Raw genomic sequence first — 25782 nt, 5'->3', positions numbered from 1 at the left:
TGCATCAGGATGATCTTTTGAAAGTTTTGGGTGAACGTCCGTTTAAACCGGTTGAGATGACTAATTATGGCCGGTTCAAATCTGGTTTTGAGAAGTGTGACAAGGTGGAGTTCACCACCACGGTTAAGCATGTGGTGGATGAAGGAGCTCCTTCGCTGGGTGTACCGCAAGCTCCGATTTAGGTTGAAGTATTCGTGTTTATGTTTGGATCCCAAGCAACACGAATTTTGAATTATATATATTATTTACTAGTGGTTAGTCCATGTAAAAAGCTCAAACTGGTGATATAGTGATTTAGAAGAAATTTGATTACATTCTAAAATAAAATAAATGAGAAGTTGTTAAGAAAGGCTTGGGTTAGAACTTGGCGTAGAACCGTGAGCTTACACTTGTTTTTTTACAACAAAAGATTAATTATTCTATTATTGCATAATAAAATTGTCTGGACATAACAACCGATAAAATATAAATCCACACGAAATGAAGTAACACTTTTGATCAAATATTCAACTGTCAGAATTAGTTACCCTAGGAACATGAAAATGACTAAAAGACTGAAATTGTCTACTTAATCTTGCAAGTTCTTTGATCTCTTTTGAAAAATTGTGTAATAAACTTAGTTGTTATAAGTCATTGAGATCGCCTTTTTGCTATCTGCGCTAAAGACTTGAATTGTGGAGTGTTGTAGCATGCAGTTCATGGTCCAATACTTGGTTGAGTGGGAGAGACTGTACGGTATTATTATGCGATAAAGTAAAGAAAATGGAAGAGAATATCAACGGTACTTTGACTGGACATGATGCTTATTTAAAATAGGCTATTTTCTAAATGAAAATAAGATTGGTACGTATGGTGGAAAGCTCGTCACCTTCTGGGACATTCCTGCGTTGTCTCCTCTATGATCAAACCAAAGAAACACAAGATGTTCTCTTATTTTGCTTCAGGCCTCAATGGAGAAATTTGTGGTCAGCTTGGATAAGTTGATACTGTGCGTTCAGTCCATGTCCTTCTGTCACAGTACATGTAGTCATTAATTTTCCCAAATGTTTTTTTCGGGTTAGTTTAGTGTTTTTCTTATAACAACACATGCATACATGATTTGATCTTTTGAAGTGTCACACTTAGATCAAAGTAACACTATACTTTCTTTTTTTTGAGAAAAACACTATATATATATACTCTATGTTTGTAATATTCGCATATAGATACGTATACGACTTTGAGTTAGCCTTTTTCGGATTATAATGCCTTGTGCTATAATTGATATCAAGAAAACTATACCCTTTTTCCACTTTCAACTGCATAATAATTTTGTTGATCAAAGTTGATTTTTCCTATTTCACAATAAACAAATGCGCCTGCGCTAAACACAAAAAATAAATTGAAGTCGTGATGAATATAAAATGGGTGTAAATTCCTTCGGTGAGTTCTTCATACTCTCTTTTAATAATCTGAAATTATTATGGAAATAGAAGAAAAAGGATAAAATAAATATTATATTTGTTGATGTAGAAAATTGTGATTTATTGATTTGGTTTATGGTTAATGATGGAAAATGAGCCTGTAAGATTGTCTACTCCATACCAAAGTTAAAAAAAAAAAAGATTGTCTACTCCAATCAACTTTATGAAAATCGAGCTTTTATCTAAAATGAGATAATCTAGTCACGTTTCTTTTTAGATAAAAGCTCGATTTTCATAGAGTTGATTGGAGTAGTCAATCTTACAGGCTTATTTTCCATCATTAACCATAAACCAAATAATTAAACCACAATTTTCTACATCAACAACTATAACAATTATTTTATCCTTCTTCTTCTATTTCCATAATAATTAAGAATCAACATCAAATTTTAGAAAATTTCCCACCCTTATATATTGTTTATATTATGCTAACGATCCGCTAATTATTGAAAATTTATTTTTATGAACCTGCAGAAAATAATTTAACAGTGATTGCAGAGAATAGACTAATTCCTAACTCGCAAGGACGCAGCCCTTAACAGAGCTATCAACAGAAAATCATTGAAATTTGTTATTCTCAAGCAGATGAAATTATTTTAAATAATAGTCTTTAAACAGTAAAATATATTAGCTATAAACAGAAAATCATCTTTGATCAAACATATCTTTGCTAACTATAGTATGGTACGATTAAACAAAAAATCATGTTATGTGTGTTATTTAACCATATAAGGAATCATAATTGATGAAAAAAAGGAATCATAATTCTTAGAACACAATTACACAAACTATACAACACTTACTTCTACATACATAAACATCATATGATCAATTGCAATCGATCTGAATCCTTAAATTTACGTTTAGAAAACTCCTAGCTACTCCAGTTATATGGGAGTATGTATACATCACATAAGTTTATATATTTAGACATTTTACATATATTCTCCAGTTTAAAAACAAGGAGAGGGAGAGAGACCCAAAACAAAAGATAAAAAGGAAACTAATATTCTTTAATTTGTTGCCGGCATATAAATAAACCCTTCATTATCGCTTGTTATGCAAAGGGTTTGACCCCGTCGGAATCTTTCTCTTCTCCGGCTTGAATTGTCCAGAGCCGATTACACGTGTGGCATAAGAGTGTGAGAACTCTCTCTCTCTTCTAGAAGGTCCTGAGAAAAAGCTTCGTCTTCCAGCAGCATGAGTGCTTGGGGCTTTGGAGAAAACACAAACAAGAGTGAAGAGAAGAACAAAGAGGCAAAGAAGTCGAAATCGAATCATTTGTTGTTTGGTTTACTATGTTTTGTTTCTCTTCATAAGATGCGTGGAAACTAAACAAAACAAAAATAAAGGGTGAAGGAAAGAGACCTTTTTGAAGAGACGGTTGAGAGGACAATGAGAATAGATGCATAAAAACTTCCTTACGGTGTTGTATTTGTTGCACTATTTATTCATGTGCGGACACAGATGGTCCACTCCATAAAAATGTCATTTTCAAAAAGATATCAAATAAGAACCATATATTTTGGTGTACATAACACACGATTCTCGGCTATACGTACATCATTTATAAACGTTTTTAGATCTTAGAAAATAAAACAAAGCTATGGGGTTATGATGAGAAGGACTTACAGTAAACATCTTCGAGTCTGGATCCCAGTGAGAGAAGAATTTTGAGGTTGACTCTGCGCTAGGAACCTGAAACAGATGTGAAACATGATCAGCCGACAATGTCCAGTAATATATGTTGACATACTAGAGCCATGAATCCGTAAATATTTGCAGAATGTAAATCTTTCAGTAATCAAATGACAAAAAAAGAAAGTTAAAGAAAATACCTTGACATGATATATTGATAGTTATTGTCATAAGGTTGACATGTATTAACTTGACTCTCTTTGACATGTTTGATTCTCTCTTTTAAATAAATTTTCGTTTGTTTTTTTGCATTGGGGAATATCCGAATAGGGCAATTGAACATATCGGTTCATCACTAGCATTTAAGTGAACCGAACCGTCTGAACTGAAAATTTTTTGGTTTCGTGTTTCACATCCGGTTTAGCTAAGAACAATCAGCGAGATTAGAAAATTTTAATCGGTGTTGGGTTCGGCAAGCAGATATCAATCAGTTCGACAGTCATAGACCGGATAAATAAAGAGCATCAAATAAATCGAATAATTTTAGTAAACTGGAATAAACCGAACTTGACTAGATTTTATCCAATTAATTGTGCGTGTTTTAATCGAATGAACCGAGTAAACCAAAAATTAAACAATTAAGGGACGACGTAAAACGCGCTTCAACAGTATCAGTTATGTTCGTTTGGTTGCCGCAGTTTTTAGTGTCGGCGTTGGCGTCAGTGTCGGCATTAACGTTTCGTAGACGTCGACGTCGACGCAATTTTAATCGCAGACAAAGATTTTTTCGGCGATCGACGCGAGAACGCAGCGTTTAGACGCAGACGCAGTACCGACATCAATAAAACGAACAAAAGTTTATTAAAAAAATTGACGTCGACACAGCCGTTACCTAGGTAGCTGCTTCAACTAAACGAAATTCAAAAACAGCAAAAGCGGAGGGAAAATCAAAAATCCCTAATTCCCAAATTCTCACAACCTCCGTCGAACCTAACCGACGTTTCGTCAAACAGTGTAGTAACTTTCCGGCGAACTTCTATCATGGAGGATCCCCTAACTCCAAACCCCAAGCAAAAGCCGATTTCGACTCGGATCCAAGCTCCGACGAGTCCCTTCTTCCTGGGATCCAACGACGACAGGTTGGAGCGAGAGCAAGCCCGAGCCGCCAGAGTCGCAGCTAGCCGTCGTAAATCAGTGGTCTTCGCTCGTGGACCCCAGCAGCCTGAGAAGGAGTCCGATCCGTGCTTCGACAAGCAGCAGATTCTCGAGTTGTTCCAGAACTGTATCAAATTGGCTAGCGAAAACGTAAGTAATTGCAAGTTCGTACATTTTTTATTTGGGTATTTGATTTTTATTAATGTTGTGTGGGTTTTTGTGTTGAGCAGAAAATCAATCAGAAGAACACGTGGGAGTTGAATTTGATTGACCATCTCTGTGAGATCATTAAAGTTGAGGATGAGAACAATGCGGAAACTAATTTTCAAAAGGTAAAGGCTTTTTTGGTTTAATTCTTCTTTGGAGGATACTTACAAAAGGATGAAAGAAAAAGGAGAAGTAATTGTTTTTTACTCAAAGTCAGGCAAGTTGCACTCTTGAAGCTGGAGTTAAGATTTACTCGATGAGGGTTGACTCGGTTCATTCAGAGGCTTACAAGGTTTTGGGTGGGATTACTCGAGCTGGCCATGATGACACCGGAGGTTACTTCCATATCTTACACACGGAACTATTGTTAGATTTAGCATTGGTTATATCTGCCAGTGTAAGCTTTTGACTGAAAAGATATTAGCTTTGTCAATTTGTGGAAGTGTTTTCTTCATGTATTTTTGGTTTGGCGAACTAGTCTTTTGATTGGTGACGTATGCAGATGAATATGTTTCTTTATTGTTTGGCTTCTATTTTAAAATCAAAGAGGACATCTGAAGAACTACAGTTATTGGCTATGCTATGCATTAATTTTAAATTTGTTTAGCTCTAATTTTTAAAGAATGTACTGCAAGTAAAATTGTATCTTATGCCCTTTTCTGATTCTTTTTTTCATGAACCTAGACAACGAGGATGCTGCTGGTTCTGTAGGAAATGCAACAAACCAAAAGAAACAGACAGAGAGAAAGGTAGTTTATAGACAAATCCCATTTCTGGATATAGTAGAGGGCACTACTTAGTACTTACTGATGAGCTTTAAAACTGCAGATATCGCCATTATCAACACTGGAACATTCCTTTGATGCCCTTAACGTGAAGAAGTTCGACGGTATTATATTGACTTAGCTTAACTCCCTTTGTCGTTTGTGAAAAAATACAGGATAACATTTCGTTTTTGGTTACAGTGGCGTTTGCAGTGGATCCCCTTTATCATCAAACTTCAGCACAGTTTGATGAAGGTGGAGCAAAGGGTCTTCTGCTAAACAGTTTAGGAGTCTATGGAGGGTGTCAAGTTCTATTTGATTCACAAGAAATCCCTGGAAAGCTTGTTTCCTCTGCAAATCAGCATGATAAATCAGAAACAATCGATCTATCCTTTGCTAAAGGTCTGCCTTTGTTGGCTAATATGCCTCGCTGTACCATTGTACAGAGGATCTGTTCTGCACTAATCTTTCTCTGATTTCGTGGTTGAATTTGCAGAATTTGTGGAGAAAATGGTGCTAAACATGCGACAGAAGAATGAGATTGTACCATCTCTTCGGGCTATAATCAATCAATTTGATGAAGAGAACCAAAGACCATCTGATACGTTTTCTTGTGGTCAGAAGAGGACCGAGTCATTTGATATATCACATGGTAATGAAGCTAGCTATGCCGACGATGATGATGGATATGATAACTTTGGAGCTTCTTTTGATTATGATGGTCAAGCTGGTGCTGCTGAGGAAAACTTCGGCCACAATGATGCAGAGCCAGCTTATTCAAATTTTCCCGAGGTTCTAACCATCTCTCTTCTAATGTTCACATCGTTTTTTTCTTTTGTGCCGTAAAAACCTGACTCTGACCTTAACGTTTTGCAGGAAGTGGAACCAGACTCACTGCAAGACCTAGATTCAGATGACAGAGTCGAGAATGTTGATAAATATCTCTTTTTGTCGTTGGGAATTTCATCTAAGCAAAATTCTTGGGCAGGTCCTGATCACTGGAAGTATAGGAAAACAAAAGGTATTCTCATATATCTCCAGTTTCAAGCAATAAGACAAGTCCTCTTGGTTGTCTAGTTTCTCTGAGGGTTTATATTCTCTGAACCTTCTTAGCAGGTCCAGATGATCACCTTGCTTCTGAAAACGGATCTTCCCCACCAGCAAAGAAAACCAGGAAAAAGAAACAAGCAGAGCCTGAACTAGATTTTACAAAAGCTTTGGAGGAAGAGATGCCTGATATCTTTGCCCCTCCAAAAAACCCAAAGTCTTTACTTCTCCCTGCAAGTAGAGCCCCTTGTCAAACACAGCTTCCAGAGGATTGCCATTATCAACCTGAGAATCTAGTAAAGCTATTTTTACTACCAAATGTGATGGTAAAGGCTTGCTAAACACTGACCTGCGCACTATTTGCTATTTTTTTCCTTTCTGTCTCCATCCATTATTTGCCATCTCTTCTGAAGTAAATTTTCTGAACGGTAACAGTGCATTGGGAGGAAGAGAAGAAAATGCTCAGGTAACAAGTCATTCATGAGGCAAGGCACATACCAGTTTTTTGTTGTCCTTACCGTTATAAAATTGCCTTTACAAAGAAATGGCTTTAAAAATATCAGTGAATACTGTTTTGGGACTCTGAGAAAAGAACCTAGGTTTCACTTATTATGTTATGTATTCCAGGTGAAGCAAGACAGCAAAATGATGATTATGAACATGCGGGATCTTGGGAAAATGATAATGTCTATGATGATGGCCCGTTTGATAATGGAAATGATCATAGTGATGCAGAGGATACCACCAACTCATTAATCTCTCAGCCACGCCAGGTATGTATATTGATATACATATGGTCATTGCGTTACAATTCAAAAGAATGTAATCGACCTATGGTTAGCAATCAAACATTGATGTAATTGACCTGCACAATTCATGCTTCAGGTCAACAAAATCGAGGTTCAATATGATAAAGCTTCAAAACAAGTTGATGTGCAAGTGCTAAAGGAAACCCTTTGGGAGTGTCTTCAGGAATCTCCTCAACCACCAATTCAGGTTAACTAACATAAACACAGTTCCTGCTTTCTGCTTCGTCTTTTCTACCCGTTATTGTGATGAAATTGACATAATCTGATCTGTGGTAGGATGAGGAACACCAACAAGAACCACTTGAAAATAGATCGTTCAAAGAGCTATTGGCTAGCTTTCCAGATGATTGCAAAGCGGCTGGTACAACCAAAGACATCTCTCCACATCTATGTTTCATCTGTTTGCTGCACTTGGCGAATGAGCACAATCTCAGACTAATTGGCTCTCAAGACTTGGACGATCTAACGATCCAGCATGCCTGAAAGAAAAGTGAAGCGAAACCAAGAAGAGAAGCCAAGTGTTTTATGTTGCCTATTAAGTTTTATGTCGTAGCTAAGGTGGTGTTATTCAATAGTAGATTTATTAAGCAAATTCTATTGATTTTATAATCCATTGTTATTAGATGATTGATTGTAATTTATATATTAAAACCTAGTGTTATTGGTTATTACATTCAGAATATATAATGCCTCAATTAAAAGATGTTGAGATCTTGTATTATTGGTTCTTAGATTTACAATTTCTTTTCATTAAAAGAATTTAAATTTCTGGTGTAATTCGTGTTTAATAGATTATTACAATAATTTGGATTGAAAATTGTTAGAATGGATTTAAATATAGTTTCATAAGTCAATTATAGTTCAAAAATCAAAACCTACCTCCTAAGATTTTAAAATCATTTCTTATTAATGATAAAATTAACAGAACTAGTATTAAAATTTTATATCTACTACCAACCACAAGGAATCAAGCATGAGGAAGAAGTCACAGAGAACCAATAGAAGAATGAGTGCGTTACCAATTAAGACACATTTTTCTCTTTTTTGACAGTATAAGACACTTCTCGCTGGAGGAGCACATTCCCGGTTCCCAAAGTAATTTTCGGACCAGAATGCCCTCTATTTGACCTAACTAGACCGTTTTCTTTTTTTGTTTGATTCAGTTGAGTTAGTGGGACCAGAGCCTTTTGTTATGGCTTCGTTTCTTTGTATGAGTTATGAAAGCATGTGAGAAGTAATTATGGCCACAAGTTTAAAATTTTAAAAGAAGATCCAATGGCTGAAAAAGCACGATTGCCATAAAAAAATGAAAGCACGTACAAAAATAAAAGAGAGAGAGAGAGAGTATTCTTTTGACTCTTTTTATATCTAACAAGAATATTTTATACTAAAAGTAACTTTTTAAATTTTCCAACATATTATATATGCCATTATTTTATATCTTACTATATAAATAAATATATAAACACATAAAATAAATTATTAATTTTTTTCTTTATATTTTGATATCCATATGTATATATGTATTTTAATATTTATAAAAATCAAATTTAAATTTTATACTGTGTATTTTGCTATTTGTGGATACAATTTTGTGGATACATTTTTGATGGACACATTTGAAATAGTCGTGGACATGTGCTTTGTGGATAGTGTTTTGGTATTTTGTAGATACATTTTTGATGGACAAATTCAAAATATCTACTGATATGGCAGAAACATTTAATGTACAAAATTTTATGGACAAAAATTTCAATCTTACAAATTTTATGTAAAAACTTTTGTGGAAAAGATTTTTGTGGACAAAGTTTGTAGACAAATCATACAAAGGTTCAAAGCACCGGTCCATGATTAGACAAATCATACAAAGGTCAATTTACCGTTGTTTATTTATACTTTTATTATTCATTCCGGTTTCGATTTTTATTTGTTTCTTTTCAGATTTTAAGATACACAAAAGAAATATAATTATTACAATAAATTATAATTTTTTTCCTCTATATTTTAAGATCCATGTTCGTATATATATTTTATATATTTTTAGCAATTATATAAAAATGCATGGACATAAAAAGTGTGGATGAGAAAATTTTGATCATGTACAAAAGAATACGTAAAGAAAAAAGATGTGGACATGGATAGATAAGAAAGGTGAAAAAACTTTGAAAACTCGAACACAAAAATCGTTTGTGTTTGTGGTTTCGGAAGCTTAGCAAAAAAATTCTTGTGGACGAATCTTTTTTTGTAAAACATTGGAGGTTATAATTCTGTCAAACAAAGCTTTTAATGATTTTTCTTTCCCTAGTCAATATGATTAAATTTGTGGACATGAAGACAATTAACCAACAAATATAACATGTTCAATAAACAGAGGAGGGCCGATTATATTACAAGGCTTTATAATAGTCAACAAACAAGAGCTTACATCATCTGTAAATTTTTTAAGTAAAATCTCTAATAGACACATTACAAAACATAATCACAAACTCATTGTGAAAGAACAAGAAAAAGAATTTGGGTTTTTTTTGGAAGCAAACAGAATCACAAACACATAATCCCTTTGTGTTTTGGGTTTTAATGCATGAAGAAAAAAAGAAGAATCTGGAAATTTTGTGTTAGAGTTACCGTATGCCAATTCAGATTAGTTCTCACACCTTTTTTTGTAAGTCTTCGGAGATGTTCAAAGTGAAAGCTTCAGCTACTGATACCATAAAAACTGAAAGCCGAAGAACCTAAAACCTCCATAACGGAAGGTGTAGTGTGAGGAGGGGATTTGGCCACTGGACAATCATTTACCAGATTTGGTTTCAGTAACCACGGAGGAGCTCAGATAGTTTGATGGAGGTGACTTCGGTGACTTTGGAGATGTCACTTTTGATTCGACGAACGAGATTTGGTTGACTCCATAGCTGTATCCATGGCTGAGAAATGGAACCAGAAATAAGAAAAGATTCAAGAGAACAGAGCTGGGCAGCGACGCCTCCGTTACCAACAACGTCAATAGATCGGCGCAAGGAGAAGAAAAAGAGGAACAGAGAAAATCACCATAATTAAGGTTCATAAAATTGGAAAAATGATTTTGAAAATCAATTGAAAAATAGGAGAGGGTTGGCGGATTAGCGTTAAAAGATATTTGGGAATGTGGATCTGATTTCAAAAGAAAAAGGATGAAGAAAGAATATTGGTTTGGTTTACGTATGATAAAAAAAAGGAAGCTTTATCCATTTAAAAAAAACATAAAACTATTATAGTTGGTGAAGTGAGAAGAGTTGTAGTTAAGAGAGAGTGTAGTTACTTAAAGGGCAAGTAGGACATTGCACAAGCAAGAAGTGTGTCTCCAGCCACAAGTGCCTGATAGGTTATAATTCTGTCAAACAAAGCTTTTAATGATTTTTCTTTCCCTAGTCAATATGATTAAATTTGTGGACATGAAGACAATTAACCAACAAATATAACATGTTCAATAAACAGAGGAGGGCCGATTATATTACAAGGCTTTATAATAGTCAACAAACAAGAGCTTACATCATCTGTAAATTTTTTAAGTAAAATCTCTAATAGACACATTACAAAACATAATCACAAACTCATTGTGAAAGAACAAGAAAAAGAATTTGGGTTTTTTTGGAAGCAAACAGAATCACAAACACATAATCCCTTTGTGTTTTGGGTTTTAATGCATGAAGAAAAAAAGAAGAATCTGGAAATTTTGTGTTAGAGTTACCGTATGCCAATTCAGATTAGTTCTCACACCTTTTTTTGTAAGTCTTCGGAGATGTTCAAAGTGAAAGCTTCAGCTACTGATACCATAAAAACTGAAAGCCGAAGAACCTAAAACCTCCATAACGGAAGGTGTAGTGTGAGGAGGGGATTTGGCCACTGGACAATCATTTACCAGATTTGGTTTCAGTAACCACGGAGGAGCTCAGATAGTTTGATGGAGGTGACTTCGGTGACTTTGGAGATGTCACTTTTGATTCGACGAACGAGATTTGGTTGACTCCATAGCTGTATCCATGGCTGAGAAATGGAACCAGAAATAAGAAAAGATTCAAGAGAACAGAGCTGGGCAGCGACGCCTCCGTTACCAACAACGTCAATAGATCGGCGCAAGGAGAAGAAAAAGAGGAACAGAGAAAATCACCATAATTAAGGTTCATAAAATTGGAAAAATGATTTTGAAAATCAATTGAAAAATAGGAGAGGGTTGGCGGATTAGCGTTAAAAGATATTTGGGAATGTGGATCTGATTTCAAAAGAAAAAGGATGAAGAAAGAATATTGGTTTGGTTTACGTATGATAAAAAAAAGGAAGCTTTATCCATTTAAAAAAAACATAAAACTATTATAGTTGGTGAAGTGAGAAGAGTTGTAGTTAAGAGAGAGTGTATTTACTTAAAGGGCAAGTAGGACATTGCACAAGCAAGAAGTGTGTCTCCAGCCACAAGTGCCTGATAGTGTAATTTGAAAGACAAAAAGTGTCCTAGAAAGTAATAAATTCTAGAAGAATTCGAGAATGCTTTAAGAGAGAGAGACGTTAAATAGAAATGAGACAAAACTTTGCGTGCGTATTGGGCTTTCTTATTGGGCCTTAAGTTTTAAATTCATATAAATCCTTGGGAAATTTTGAAATACCCTCTCGTCTTTCTCATTCTCTCTGAGATTCTCCCTCTCTCTCTGACTCTCTCGTCATTTCTCGTCGCGTTTCCCGCTAATATCACCCTCTAAGGTGATTGTCTATCTCTCTTGATCTCTCCTTATCTTCCGATCAGTCTTTTTAATAATAGTATCTGATATAAATGTTTAGCGCATGTTCTTGGAATCTTGGAACTTCTATCTGTTTCTTCCCGTATTGTTTCAGGAAAGTGATCATCACTCTCTTTATTAAACCTCAACATTTAGAAATATCTTTAACTTGTCGGCAATAGAAATCTTTTGAGTTACTCTCTGTGTTTCTTGTAGTATACGTTTCCATGGATTCTTTCTTCCGAGTCAAAGTAGTATACGTTAATGATTGCAGTTTTGGAGTTATGGGAAGAGTGTTCTTGATCGAAAACAACGGACCAGTCTATACATGCGCTACATGCAACGTTCAAATCGCAAAAAGTGAAGATCTCTTGGATGCATGGCTCGACTTATATCAGTTTTACCTTGTGTAAGTTTCCCTTTCTTCAACTGTTAAAATTTGAAAAAGAAAAAAAAATGAATGTAAAGGATTTTGTCTGCAGGTACAATGTCGTGATTGCCGAAGTCCCTGTTCTCTACCACGACGATCTCTTCTCCGGCCATGAGGTGTCATGCGTCAATTGTTGCGCACTTCTCGGGTGGAGAAATCCAGCACCGCCGCCAGATCAATTACCAGGAGATGAGATCATGCCAGCATTCGTCTTTGAGCATGGCCGTGTTGCTCCACCACCGGATAATCTACCACAAGATTGAGTAAGTTCACTCTATAATGAATTTGATTTGATTTTGATGGACTGGGTCTATCTCTCTCTCTCTAATCAAAACGTTTTCTTCTTTCTAGGGGTCTTGAGTTTCTTGGACTGCAAGGAAGCATCGATGAGATTTTTAGGAGATATTTGGCATTATATATATACATACTTTCCCTTACTTCAGTGCATCTTGTGATTAGATGGTAGCGAGACTGACAAGTAACTATTTTTTGGGAGTTACTGTGTTGAAACTTTAGGTTCCTCATTTTCAGTTCTCTTCTGTGTTTACAATCGAGAGATATCTGTCTGAATCATAATGGTGTTACCATGTGTTTTTTGTTGATGCTAAAGAGATTTTTATGGTTTTGACTATATATTTTTAACTTATGGTTCAAGTATTAGAGGGAAATAATTTTGGTACATGTAGTTAACCAGTAATCAGCAACCTAGGCAAAGTTGTACACTTGCATACTTGTATTACAAGTGTGCAAACCTAATCAGTAAACTAGGAAATGTATTCAAATGCTTATTATTATCGTTTGTCTGGAAGTCAGAGTTAAGAAGCTCTCTCTATTCAAGCTGCAGTGCTATCACCAGGATTGATAGAATTTACAAGGCTATAACCATACTGTCACATCATCTTAGTACAGAAGCTTCATCACAATGGTGCGCTGGAGCAGAAGCAAAATGTAGTGATCATCGTAGTGTAGGAACCATTTTGCAAGATGAACTCCTGATCTCTATGAAAATCATAAAGCATGTGAACTATGAACCAGTTCTCAATCAAAACATAAGACAAACTCGCGAATTATAGAGTAAACTGCCATGAAACAGCAATTAATTCAGCTATCGACCACTTAACTACACTTTTTTTCTCAAGCTAATCATCATCATCTCGCCAGAACTTGCAAGCATTGGACCATCTACTGTTTAACATATGCAGAACATGAGCGACTTCCTCTGCAGGGCATCATAGAATCAATGATAAAGAAAAGGAACCATCAAAAACCTAAGCTAAAATAATAAACGCTAATCACTAGGAAGCAACGATGAATTTCACTATCTGCGAGAATCAAAAGAGAAAATGGAAAATTTCAAACGTAAACTAAATCCAGATAACTTTGGTCTTCTTCTTTTTGCTTATGGTTTTGTGTGGTGTCGAAGCAACTTTCTTCAAGAGGAAGACCACAAAGTCCTGCATTACCTTCAAAGGAGCAGGAAGACCAAAAAGCCCTGTTTCACATCAGCTCTATTCAATCCAGCTACTAGCGTCTTGTTTCTTGGCTTTAGTCTTCCTCATCAATCTCCTCAACTCCATAACACTAGTCCAATCCCATTTCTCGCCATGAACTCTACACAGAACATCATAAGCTGCGGGATGCTCTCTTCTCAACCTTGAGATTCCTTTAGCAGCAACGAGTGCACTTGTCTCCCCATAAGAAGCGACGATGAAGCTGCACACGCTTTTAAAACACTCGAAAACGTGTAATGACTCGGCCTGTTACTCCAAGACTCAACCATTTCACGGAAAAGCAACAAGGCTACTTTAAACTCCGTGCACTGCACGTAACCATTGATCATCACAGTCCAAGAAAAGACATTCCTTTGACTCATCTTATCGAAAAAGTCCCTAGCTTTACTCATCTCCTCGTTGTTTACGTACCCAATCAACATTGTGTGCCACGTTACGATGTTCCTCTCCGTCATTTCACCGAACGCTCTCTCACCATCATTATCTCTGCTTTTCTTCAGACCTATGAGCATGGTGTTCCATGACACCACGTCTCTCACAGGCATTTGATCGAGCACCTGGCGAGCTTCCGACATCAGACCGCGCTGAACGTAAGCCGAGATCATCATGTTCCATGTCTCCTTCCAAGTCGTTCTTCCGGAGATTCACAAAAAAAAGTGAAGTTACGCACACATTGAGGAATTGGACCGGTGAAGTTGTCGTAGTTTAGATCTAAGGACAGTAAGTGATATCTTGTTGCAGATTAAGAGAGGTGTATCTCCTCCCTCAGTCCCCTGTGAAATTATTAGTACCAGCAGAGGAGACGGTGAATTTAATTAAGTGACAAGCTTGGGCTTGGTAGAATTATATTGGGCCTAGCCGTTTGTCATTGAGCCCATTATTAGTATATATAAATCATTCTCTGTATTCTGCAAGAAGCCAACATTAGTGGTAGAAAGCCACCAAGTTTTTCTCTGAAAGACAAACTAATATTATTCCGTTTTTCTTACTTTTTATAAGTGTTGGCACACTAATTAATTACCACATGTAGAATTGATTTCTGAAGATGTAAAAAGTTTTTTCAAAAGTTATCCTCTATATTCTTTCTCTTTTTTAATTATTTTTCTTTATTTTTGATGGTGACAAACTCTTCGAGAATTCATTACTAATCATACTCTAAAACTTTATACTCTGAAGCTTTATAGAATACGACCAAAAAAAAATATTTGCATAAGTTCCTAATTCATAGAAAAATATTTGATTGTTTTATTTTACTTAAATTTCAGATTTAATTGTAGAAGCAATCAAAATTATCAATTCATTTTGAATATTATAACCAAGATAATAAAAATAGATATCCTCTTCAATTATTCTTTCCACATTTTCTTAGACAATTCAATCAAATTCAACTAAAATTTCAATTAATCCTAAAACAATTCCCATTATTATTTTCATTTAATTTAGCACTAATACCATGAAATGCAAAATTATGCTCTGCAAGAAATTTTACAATAAAAAATAATCATAAACAAAACTTTTTTTCCAGTGATATTTTTCTTTCAAACGGATTTATCATTGAAATACTTCTCTCAGGATGTTGAAAATAGCAATTCGGAGCAAATTCCTAGTCTGTATTCAACAAAACTAATAAGAAAATAAAGACTTTAAAGAGCTACGAAGGAAGAAATGTAAGCTAAAATGATTAAACGCTAATCACCAAAAATTTCACTATCTGCGAGTCAAAAGAGAAAATACATCTCTAGAAAAATTTCTAACGTAAACCAAATCCAGATCAATATCTGCGAAAATCACAAGAATCTCTAGATAATAAACAGGTGTTCTGTAAGAAAAAAGAAAGCATAGCTCGAGTTTATGATTAATGACTTGTCATATCGGTTAAACAGATGTATCTATACTTGACACAATATGCATGTTCGTTTTACGCAGCAACTAGCGTCAGTCAGCGGCAATAAATAAAGCTACTACGGAAGTAAACCGGAGTTGCCGCTACCGCTGTTATTTCTAGCGTTGCATTTGCCGCTGTCGCTTGCGTTTATTAAACGAACAGGCCTAATCTTCCTAATAGATAGTCGATCAACGGACGAACAAATGATACGACTTGTGTGCTATAGCCCATCCAAGCAACACTCCTAATCCACACCCTATGGCCACTGCTTTCAAGTTCAACACTTCTTCTTCTTCTTGGTCTTGGTCTTCTTCTTTTTGTGGTTGAGGTTCATCACTAGTGTCGAAGCAACTTTCTTCAAGAGGAAGACCACAAAGCCCTGCGTTCCCTTCAAATGAAGATTTAGGCTGCCCAGTAATTTGTGTTCCTTGCGGTATTTCACCTTTGAGTTGGTTGTGAGACACATTTATGTACGACAAAAACGACACGCTCCCAAGTCCATTGGGAATAGTTCCAGAGAGTTTGTTGCTGGACATATCTAGAGACTCGAGAGCCTTAAGATCAGCCAACGATTCAGGAATATGGCCTGTGAAGGCGTTGCTTGATAGGTTTAGTGCAATCAACGACTTTAAAAGACCAATAGATTCAGGAATTTGTCCTTCCAAAAGATTTCTTGAAAAATCAATAGCACTATACGAAGTGAGGACGTTCGCTTGCTCCATACGCAAACCTTTGTATCGCAAATCTATATGATCCGTGAAGGTATATGCAATCAAGCCGTATGGATTCTTCTCATACACCATGTATAAACTCCCATCTTCTTTCCCTGTGAGTGATGATGATGCTGCTTTCCAGTTCTCGAAATATCTTGGTGGCAAGCTTCCGGTAAATTTGTTATCAGATATTTCTAATATTCGTAGCTCCGGAAACCCAAGAGGACCTTGATTAGGAGGAGATATCGAACCGTGGAACTTGTTTGAACGGAGAGTAAGAACTTGTAAGTTCGGTAAAGCCTTGAGCCAGAAAGGAAACGTGTCTTTGATATTGTTGTTGTCAACACTTAAAAACTTTAGAGAGGAGCAGTTTCGAAGCGACCTTGGAAGCTTTCCGGTTAGTTGATTGTAGCCAACGTCAAGTGTCCGAAGAGAGGCACTAACACAGAACATGTCTGGAAGACTTCCTTCCAAGTTGTTCTTCCGGAGATTCACGAAAGTGAAGTTACTCACACATTGAGGAATTGAACCGGTGAAGTTATTGTAGTTTAGGTCAAGGACGGTGAGCGATCTCCTGGTGCAGATTGAGAGAGGTATCTCCCCTGTGAAGTTATTAGTACCCGCGGAGAAGACAGTGATGGAGAGTGGTAGATTTGGGAGTGCTCCTTCGAACTTGTTTGACTCCAAAAGTAATATCCGCACTGACGAATTTAATAAAGCTTTTGTTGAGCCTTCAAAGCCGTTTAAAGAGTTGTTTACAACGTTTAGGGTGCCTAGTTGAGGAAGGCTCCATAACCACTCAGGAAGTTTCCCGCTGATTCTATTGTTGGATAGGTCTATAAACTGCATGCTATGAAGTTTTTTCAACATGTTTGGGAACTTCTTGATTCCACAATGCTTGAAGAACACCATTGATAAGGTCAACGGGATGGATGAATCTGAACGTAAGCTGGCTGGAGATATACTGTTACCAGAAAGATCAAGGTGCAACAAAGATTTGAGAGAGGAGAAGAGGTTTAAGTCGATTGGGTAGCTTGTGTTTAGGTAAGAAAGGTCTAGATGTGTGAGGTTGGTGAGCTTTGAGATAGGCTCTATGATCTTTCCTTCAAAATGGTTATGCCCAAGGTACATGTATTGGAGCCTAGATGAGTAATCAACTTTGATAGAACCGGTGAGGTCATTTCCACGCAGATCAAGATATGTTAAGGATGGCATAGTGAGGAGATAAGAAGGAATGGGTCCAGAGAAGTGATTCTCATAAAGATTTAGAACAGAGAGCATGGTTAGATTTTGTAAAAATGGGATGCTACCAATTAACTTGTTTCGGTCGAGGTACAACAAAGTTAACCGGGTTAGGTTACTAAATATGGAAGGAACTTGACCGCTAAAGCCATTGGAGGAAAGAGAAAGGGCTTTTAATTGGTTGAGATTGCTAAATTCATAAGGGATAGAGGAATTGAAGTTGTTGAAAGCTAGATTAAGGTAGAGGAGGTGGTGCAACTCAAAGAGGCTATTGTTGGGGTACAAAGTTCCAGAGAAGTGGTTGTGAGAAAGGTCTAAGACTGTGAGCTTGGTTAGATTCCGCACAAGTGGGAAACTACCAGTGAGATCGTTTTGGGAAAGGTCTAGTTTAGAAAGCATGCTTAGGTTACTAAATGAGGAAGGAACTTGGCCGGTGAGGCCATTAAAGGAAAGAGATAAAACCTCTAATTTGGTGAGATATCCAAACTCGGAAGGAAGTGAAGAGGAGGCAAAGTTGTTGTGAGAAAGATCAAGAAACCGAAGATGGTGAAACTGGAAGAGGCTACTGTTGGACTTTAGAGTTCCGGTGAGACATCCCCTGAGTCGTAGCTTCGTGACTGCACCTGTCGAGTTATTGCACCAGATTCCATTATAGTTGTGGTTGCAACGGCGGGCATCAAACTCGTTCTTGAACTGCGTAAAGGCTTTAATCTGGTGGGGATGACAACCGACAAGACCAACAAGAGGATCACTTGTAATGAATTTTATAGTGGCGCAGCTTGAAGGGGAGACACAACATAGCAAGACTAGCAAGAGAAAATGCAAACGCACAAGCCATTCGGACATGGTGGCCATAAAATCTTTTAAAGAAAATTTGTTTTAAAGAAAAGTGAAAGAAAACAAACTGGTATAAATAGAGATATGTGGTTTTGCATTGGAATAAAAGTCTACTTAGAAGAAGTTTGAGGTATCTTGTGAAGAAGAATGTCTAAGAGCCACTCAATTTCTGACGTGAAATTTGGATTTAGAATGACATCACATTGAAATTTCTTACATTAAATGTTCAAAGTTACAGAAGTCAAGTTAGTAAAACGAATAGACAAGTTTCTAATGAGTATTGTTTGTTTGTAGATTGTCAGGTTTCAAAGTTGTTGTCAAAATGATTACGTACACATTATGGTTTAGCTAACAAAATATCATTAAACCGAACCAAAGCACGATCCTGAACTATGAAAATTCATCAGCTAATGAAACGGAATCGTTCTTGGTATGTGTAATGTAGTATAGTGTGGAGAAATAGAATCCTCTGATTCTTCATTTTTGATTCTTTAACAGTCTCGTTTATATTTGTGCGAAAAAGCATGGTAATTATGACTGAGTGAGAGCGTTTTGAAACATCAAGTCAGTAACTATGACAAAGTGAACACGTTATGGTCTAGCTCCTAGTTTATTTTGTCAAAGTGATTACGTTGTGATTGAAATATCTGTTGAATATTGGTTACTAGGGGTATTCCGGCGCTACGCGCCGGGATCAGACGTTAATTTCTCTTATGCATTCCATTTATTTGATTCTCTTCTGTTAATTGGTAGTTCATTTGAGTCTGAATTATTAGTTGTTGCCATTTAAGATTTGGGGGTCATGAACTAATAATATATTTTAGGAGTGCATGTCAGTAGATGTCATGAGGTAATATCAATGAGCTTTTTTACTTGTGTTAGATGCCAGTTTTTTGGCTTACGTATGTATTACAGTTTTTATATGTTTAATTTAAGAGTCAGGAGGGAGTAGGAATATATTTTGTAACTTTAAGGGAAAAATAAATTAATTATATTTTTTATTCATGATAGGAAAATTAAATGAAAATTAACGAAATAATTTATTTATTTTAATATGCTAAAATTTCATTTATGCAGCTGATAATAATTTTAACTATTTGTATTTGTTGATCTTGTTAAAAAGCATAGGTTTTTCTCATCACTAAATTTGTTTATTCAAATGTAGTTGTTTTACATCTTTCAATAGTTATTATATAGTGAATAAAATTAAATTAATATATTACAGTTGATTATCTCTGTTTCTATTAAATTAATAGGCATTGATTCCTCGTTTTTTTTGTAAAAACATTTCCTAGAACCATACAAATATAATATTGCTTTTAGATATATATGTACTCATTATTTAAAATGTTTTTATAAAATAACTTCTGATATTTATTTTTATATTATCTTATTATTTATGTTATAAGTATATTTTATATTTTGGCAACTTTGTTATACATATTATTAAAATGGTTTTATTTATTTATTGGATATTCTTGTTTAGCTGAAATAATATATATAATGTTTCAGATTATTTTCAGTGAAATTATGTGCTAAACAAATTCCCTTTTGGAAGTCAATAACCCGTCGTTGATGATGTGTCCATTTTGAATGTTTACTTCTAACCAGATCGTGTTAGTGAAAAAAATTCTTACAGTCACTGATTCATCAACTTCGACCTTTCAAGAAAATGTAAAGACAATGAGTTGTTTAAGATGAGCGTCATCCTATAATACATATTCAGGTCTGTACAGGTGGATGTCTTACAACTTTAGCGAAAGCCTGGATGGGCCTTTTGGTCCAGCATCGATATGCCATATAGATGAACGTTCTCATGATATTCATCATTTTCTTTTAAGCAGTCTGTGTATCAAAGTAAAAATGACTGCAAGAAGTGGCACTCGCATTTACAGTTTTTCACAGTCTCATAATGGTTGCCATTGTTACGATTCAGTAGTGGTAGAAGGAGAATCACCACCAACTATTTACTTGGCACATGACACTATTGGCAATTGAGAACTAATTTAGATGGGAAGAAAAAAATATATATATGCTTGTTACTACTTCAAGATGAAAAGAGAGACACCCTTCTTCTTCCATCCCTTATGATTATGTGTTTGAAGACAATTTTTTTAAAAAAGAGAGAAACTACCCGGTATAGATGTTCTGCTTCAAAAGGGTTTTGATACCCATCCATTCCACACTTCATAAATTTCTCATCGGTTGCTTGAATCGCGTCTGCCGACAATTCAAATACCGAAAGATGCCAACTTGATTTGTTTACATACTCTACTGTCAAAGCCTGACTACTCATAATTCTCTTGTTCATTTCCTCTTCCTTATCCCTTATTCTTCTCGTAGCCTCAAATCTGCAGAAAGAAGACTAAAACATGTCAGTTTTCTTATGTTAAATTCTGTATGCGATGGAACTGAACTTGTTTTTTTTCAGACTTTGCTTACCATATTAGTCTCTTTCCCAGCTGTGGTGGCTACTAAACTCCCCGGTGGAGTCTAAAGATCTAATGCAGGTGTTGACACAACTCTAGAGCCTTATAAAGGGTATCGTCCATCACTTGCATCACCTAAAATCAAGTAACACATCCAAACAAAGCTAATAGACAAAGGATTTTAACCAAGAATAGTAAGAGTATGAAACAAATAATTTCCTAATTTGGCTAAAAATCTAATGGAGGAAAGATAACATTAGAAGAAGTATTAGATTTTGGTGGAGCAACCTTCCCTGGTAAAGCTGGGACCTGTTTCCATGCCAACTGATTCATCACCTCCCTCACATCTCTCACAGCTTTCACCTAAACAGTCACACCTTCATATTAGGATGATCAGCCAAAAGATTTTTCAGGTGAAAATCAGCATTAGATGCAGTATTGTTTTGAGGATCTCCTAACTGTGTAAAGTAATTCACTGATGACACAAGTATTAGTTAATCAAATTTTACTATATATATATATATTCCATAGTACAATTGAAAATACCTTTTCACCAATGACACAAGCAATTTGTGCTCCTGTTCTGATTTGCTTGTCAACATGAAACAGATAGGCTAACACCGAATTAAAAAAATCAACAACATTTGTTAAGATCCAGATCTTGTTAACAAAAAAAAAACAAATCGTATATATCAGAAAACTGAGACATCGACCATGAAATCATGCATCGTTCAGATAACAGTATTAAATTGCTACCACTCAAATGTCAATATGAAAACTCTTAAAAACCACAGTGCCTGTAAGAGGCTAGGGGTGTAGAGTGGAAAATAGAATGTACCTTTAAAGCCTTAGATGATTCATCAAGGGCGTTGACAAAGCGTTCATACCTACAAAGTCAGCAAAAAGTAAGTTGTTTAGTGAACTTAGAAGCCAAAACAATTATAATACAAGATACAGATCTTGGACAGTTATAATACCTACAACGTCTTTTAATCTATGTAACAAACGCCATCCCAGAGAAATGGAAATGACTTCCATAGCATTTGTTAAAGGTGTTGTTTCCGGTACAAAAGAGACCATACCTGATAATCAGAAAGACCCGGCCTCACATTTTAAGACACATTATATTACCATACTGAAGGAAAAAGATACGGTTTTAAGACCCAGCCTCGTATGATACATACCGCAAGGTCACTGAAGAGTATGGAAAGCGATGAATCACAATGCTTGAAGGTGGTGGTGCTCCGTGCTACGTCAACCGCATTTATTGAGTAAATAGAATCTTCCTTAAGCAGGGCTCGAAAGGTGTTCAGGCTTTTCGCATTGTTGGAACCGTCGGATCATCGTTGCATGTATAGAACATTCTTATTAATTTCTGGCTATAATTGGAGAGTTGATAGTAGACGGTCATTGTAATCTGAGAAGCCAAAATATATTGCCTTGAACTGAGAGGTGTCTTCTAGACAATCTTGTAAAACTTTCCTCCTTCCAGATGCATTGTCATCTGATCCATATAAAACCAAATTTTCATGATCAGACTTTCTTAAGATCGATCTTTATGTTGCATATATATATGTAACGTCTGTATCCTGTAGTCATACCTTTTTCATCCAAGCTCTCTGAGGGAGTAATGGTAGGGCCATCATCACCACCAAGCTTAAATTCTGCAGCTCTTTGAAGTTCAACCATGGCTTCACCCACAATTTCGCTTCGTAAAGCTTCTTCTTCTCAGGATCTCCAAGGTCCGATGATGTATCATTGCTGCTACAACTCTTTGTTTGCCTTGGTCATCCACGCAAACTCACCAGTGCCTTCTACAATTGTGAAAAATCCGAAACGTGAATTGAGATAACGTGAGAGAGAGAGAGAGAAAGAGAGGGATTGAATAAGATGATAATATCTCATCTGCTTGTTATTTAAAATTTTACCTGCAAATTTCTAGTAACAGTTCAGTTGCTGCCAAGAGATGAACTCTCTTCTACTTAATAATCTCCAAAGCCTTCTCTACAGCAGGGCAATACGCCCCTTTTGTAGGGACATGATTCTTCGTCTGAACAGATTCCCTTCGTAACCTCACCACAATAGAAGAAATCTGACACAACAAAGATCTCGTTAGTATAAAGACATTAAATAACTTTAAACCTGATTTTACAAATACAGACAATTCACAATCAACAGTTCACATCTTGGAAAAGAATATAGAAAGATCTCCTTTCACTGACATTTATCAGATATATATTCACTGCTAAGAGGAAAAACTATGATGAATAATAAAATATGCATCATGATGAAACTGCAATCATGAAAAAATAATGGAATGAAGAAAATTATCTAGAAAGGAATTATCCTTGGCAGTATCACCTTTCACCATAGTCCTTTCCAGCAACCGAAACTGTTCCTAAACTATTCCCATCTTTTCGTCACAGGCATCTCCCAAACTCGCTACAACTAATCTGCATCTCATAAAACAGAACCTCAACACACCAAATAAGAAGAAATTTTTTTTAAAAAAAATCTTCTAGATACAATCATTTCATACGGAAGCTACTGGCTAATCGCATTTCTAAATACGATACCTAAAGGTGCACAGAAGTTTAGACACTGGACTTAATTTCGAACAATAAATCACAGAATATCTAAATACATTCTAAAGGAATTGGAGAGGCCACTGAGAAAGTATATATATATATATACACTGGAAAAAGTTTAAGAACAATGGATTAAATATACAATGAAGAGATGATAGTGGGATTAATGGGTTTTGTTGATTGAATGCCATAACTACTGAGAGTTGTTTCATCGGGGAAGTGGAATGGGATCGTTAGGTTTCAGGTTTGACAATCACGTCGATTGAAGCTCCAGGGAGAAGAAAGGGCATCATTTGATGGGCTTTATTTGAACAGAAACAAACGAAGCCTATAAACAGGTTGTGTACGGAGTTATACTTAAGCCCTACCAATTGTGATCTGTTATGAAGCCCACGAAATCTGGTAAACGAAAACAATTTAATTGAAAGTGGACAGGTGTCACAAATTGCCCATATGAGAATGCTGATGTGGCTGCAGGAGGTGAGAGAAAACTCTATATTATTATTATAGATAGATACTAATTCATTCTTTTCAAAGGAAGTGCCGTTTGAAGACTTTTCGGGATTTTTGGACAACTTATTGTTAATTTTTTTTTCGTCGACAACTTGTTATATTGAAGGATTTTTTTTTTTTTTTTTTTTTGCATAATAGCAACGAGTTGAAAAAACTTGCAAAAAATCAAAATAAACTATTTCTTTTTATAGTTTATGTTATAGATCTACTATGCTTGGATAAAACCCACAAGAATTACAAATAAAAACTTTGAAATGGTGAAAATCATTTTTCGTCAAAACTGCAATATCTTTTTTTTTCTGTCAAAATCTCCACAGTAAACTTACAAATATGCTCATTGTTTTCCATTTCCGACCCGGTCATACTGTGGCTTTGTTTGTAGTAATTATGTTTTGTTTTAGCTTAAGAGATTTTCTATGTTTTCTACGCCTCGATTGGTAAGGCTGATAGCAAAACGATAACAATTTGCTGTAGAAGCAATTTCTACAGAAGTAGTATGTTTTCATAAATGCAATTAATAACATGATTGGCGAGCAGTTAATGATTTATATATAAAAGTATCATATAAAATTAGTATGTGATATATAATTTGCTTATTTATGAATAATATAGATATATTATATTTATAATATATATGTATATTAATTTATATATTTTTATTGACAATAAAAAGTTATATTTAATTTAATTTAATTGTATTTTAAATATGATATATTTTATTGGAAAATAAATTTTCCTTTTTCAAAAAATCAATTGTTACTTAAGAAATTAATTTTTTTAATTTAGTTTTTGTAAAGAAATTTTAAATTTTTTAAATTTTTTTTTTAAAATTAAAAGAAATTTTTAAAGATAGAAATTTTTTAAAATTTTTATATTTTTTAAAATGTTATATAGTTTTGGATATACAAAATAAAGACTTTATATATTCTAAATGCAAATGATCTACCAAAAGTTTCATATGAAAACATTTGGTCAAGAGCATTTGTTATTTTAAATATTTTTTAAAAAAATTATTGATTGGATAATATAGAGCATACTGCTTATGCTAGTGCTTTGCAAATCAAACCCTAGCTAGTATTTCTGACGAAGCCTTTTTATTTATATGTTATGTAAAATCAAATTCAATTGAGAAAACGCTTTTACAGTATTTAAAGAAACGTGATTTTCTTATAATACATATATAGTTGCTCAGATTATATTTTACGGTTTAGATTTTGGTATACTTAATAGTTTACACCTTTTTATACCAAACTGCCATTGTTCATAGATATATGTTTATTAATATCATATATTCAAAAACTTTATTCTTATGTATTACTTGTGTTATATGCAGGAATAAAAACTATTACCCTTTTACTGTATATTGATCTGTGCACTGCCTGCAAAGAGTTAGAGAATTTGGAGGATATAGTATATACAGTTCTTCGGACATAACTACCAGGATCATGTTTATATTTCTGGATTGGTCACATTAGTGTAGTGTTTTAAGAGCCGGATCTAAATTATTTCACATCAGTTTAGAAAGACAATTTGCACGCAAATTAAAACTTACATATAGTAGAACCTCTATAAATTAATAATGTTGAGATTTTGAAATTTTATTAATTTATAAAGATTTTAATTTACAAAAGTTTCCTTATTTTAATTTTTTATTTTAAGATATAATTATTCTAAGATAAGAAAAATATCTGATTTTAGTGTATAAACATTATTTGTTACTTTTTAAAATTTGACATTTATATTAATTTTATTATATTATTTATTGTATATAATATATATTGCATAGAACTTAAATGTGGTTTTAGA

The 25782-nt window shown here is 35.0% G+C and overlaps 3 protein-coding genes and 1 long non-coding RNA gene across 8 annotated transcripts; 2 read left to right on the top strand and 2 right to left on the bottom strand.

The window, feature by feature from the left end:
- Positions 1–10: 10 nt before the first annotated feature.
- LOC103865210 (condensin complex subunit 2) lies at positions 11–8352 on the top strand. Of its 3 annotated transcripts, none has more exons than XM_009143004.3 (13): positions 11–4406; positions 4487–4588; positions 4681–4798; positions 5148–5212; positions 5292–5352; positions 5429–5629; positions 5724–6019; positions 6104–6248; positions 6344–6600; positions 6710–6740; positions 6902–7047; positions 7160–7270; positions 7360–8349. In XM_009143004.3, the coding sequence occupies exons 1-13, from the start codon at positions 4143–4145 to the stop codon at positions 7564–7566; spliced, it is 2004 nt and encodes a 667-aa protein (XP_009141252.1). In that variant the 5' UTR covers positions 11–4142; the 3' UTR covers positions 7567–8349. The 3 variants fall into 3 exon arrangements, with proteins under 3 accessions (XP_009141252.1, XP_009141250.1, XP_009141253.1); XM_009143002.3 differs by having other exon boundaries at positions 3868–4406; positions 6341–6600; positions 7360–8352; XM_009143005.2 differs by lacking the exon at positions 11–4406 and having other exon boundaries at positions 4677–4798; positions 6341–6600; positions 7360–8352.
- A 3264-nt stretch (positions 8353–11616) lies between these two features.
- Positions 11617–20860, bottom strand: LOC117133654 (receptor like protein 23-like). Its single transcript, XM_033290378.1, has one exon. It carries the CDS (start codon positions 18462–18464, stop codon positions 15843–15845), a length of 2622 nt encoding a protein of 873 aa, XP_033146269.1. The 5' UTR covers positions 18465–20860; the 3' UTR covers positions 11617–15842.
- LOC117133377 (protein yippee-like At3g08990) lies at positions 12056–12521 on the top strand. Its single transcript, XM_033289404.1, has 2 exons — positions 12056–12237; positions 12311–12521. Exons 1-2 carry the CDS (start codon positions 12056–12058, stop codon positions 12519–12521), a joined length of 393 nt encoding a protein of 130 aa, XP_033145295.1.
- A 252-nt stretch (positions 20861–21112) lies between the features above and the next one.
- On the bottom strand, positions 21113–25748 carry LOC117133663. Of its 3 annotated transcripts, none has more exons than XR_004457598.1 (4): positions 23237–25748; positions 22804–22967; positions 22060–22689; positions 21113–21957 (listed from the first exon to the last, which is right to left on the bottom strand). It is a non-coding gene; the product is annotated as an uncharacterized LOC117133663 (long non-coding RNA). The 3 variants fall into 3 exon arrangements; XR_004457597.1 differs by having other exon boundaries at positions 21113–22379; positions 22477–22689; XR_004457596.1 differs by having other exon boundaries at positions 21113–22689.
- Between the last annotated feature and the right edge of the window lie 34 nt (positions 25749–25782).

This window comes from Brassica rapa, chromosome A04 (assembly GCF_000309985.2).
Source record: "Brassica rapa cultivar Chiifu-401-42 chromosome A04, CAAS_Brap_v3.01, whole genome shotgun sequence".
Taxonomy (NCBI): Eukaryota; Viridiplantae; Streptophyta; class Magnoliopsida; order Brassicales; family Brassicaceae; genus Brassica; species Brassica rapa.
This window is presented reverse-complemented; position numbering and strand designations above follow the sequence as displayed.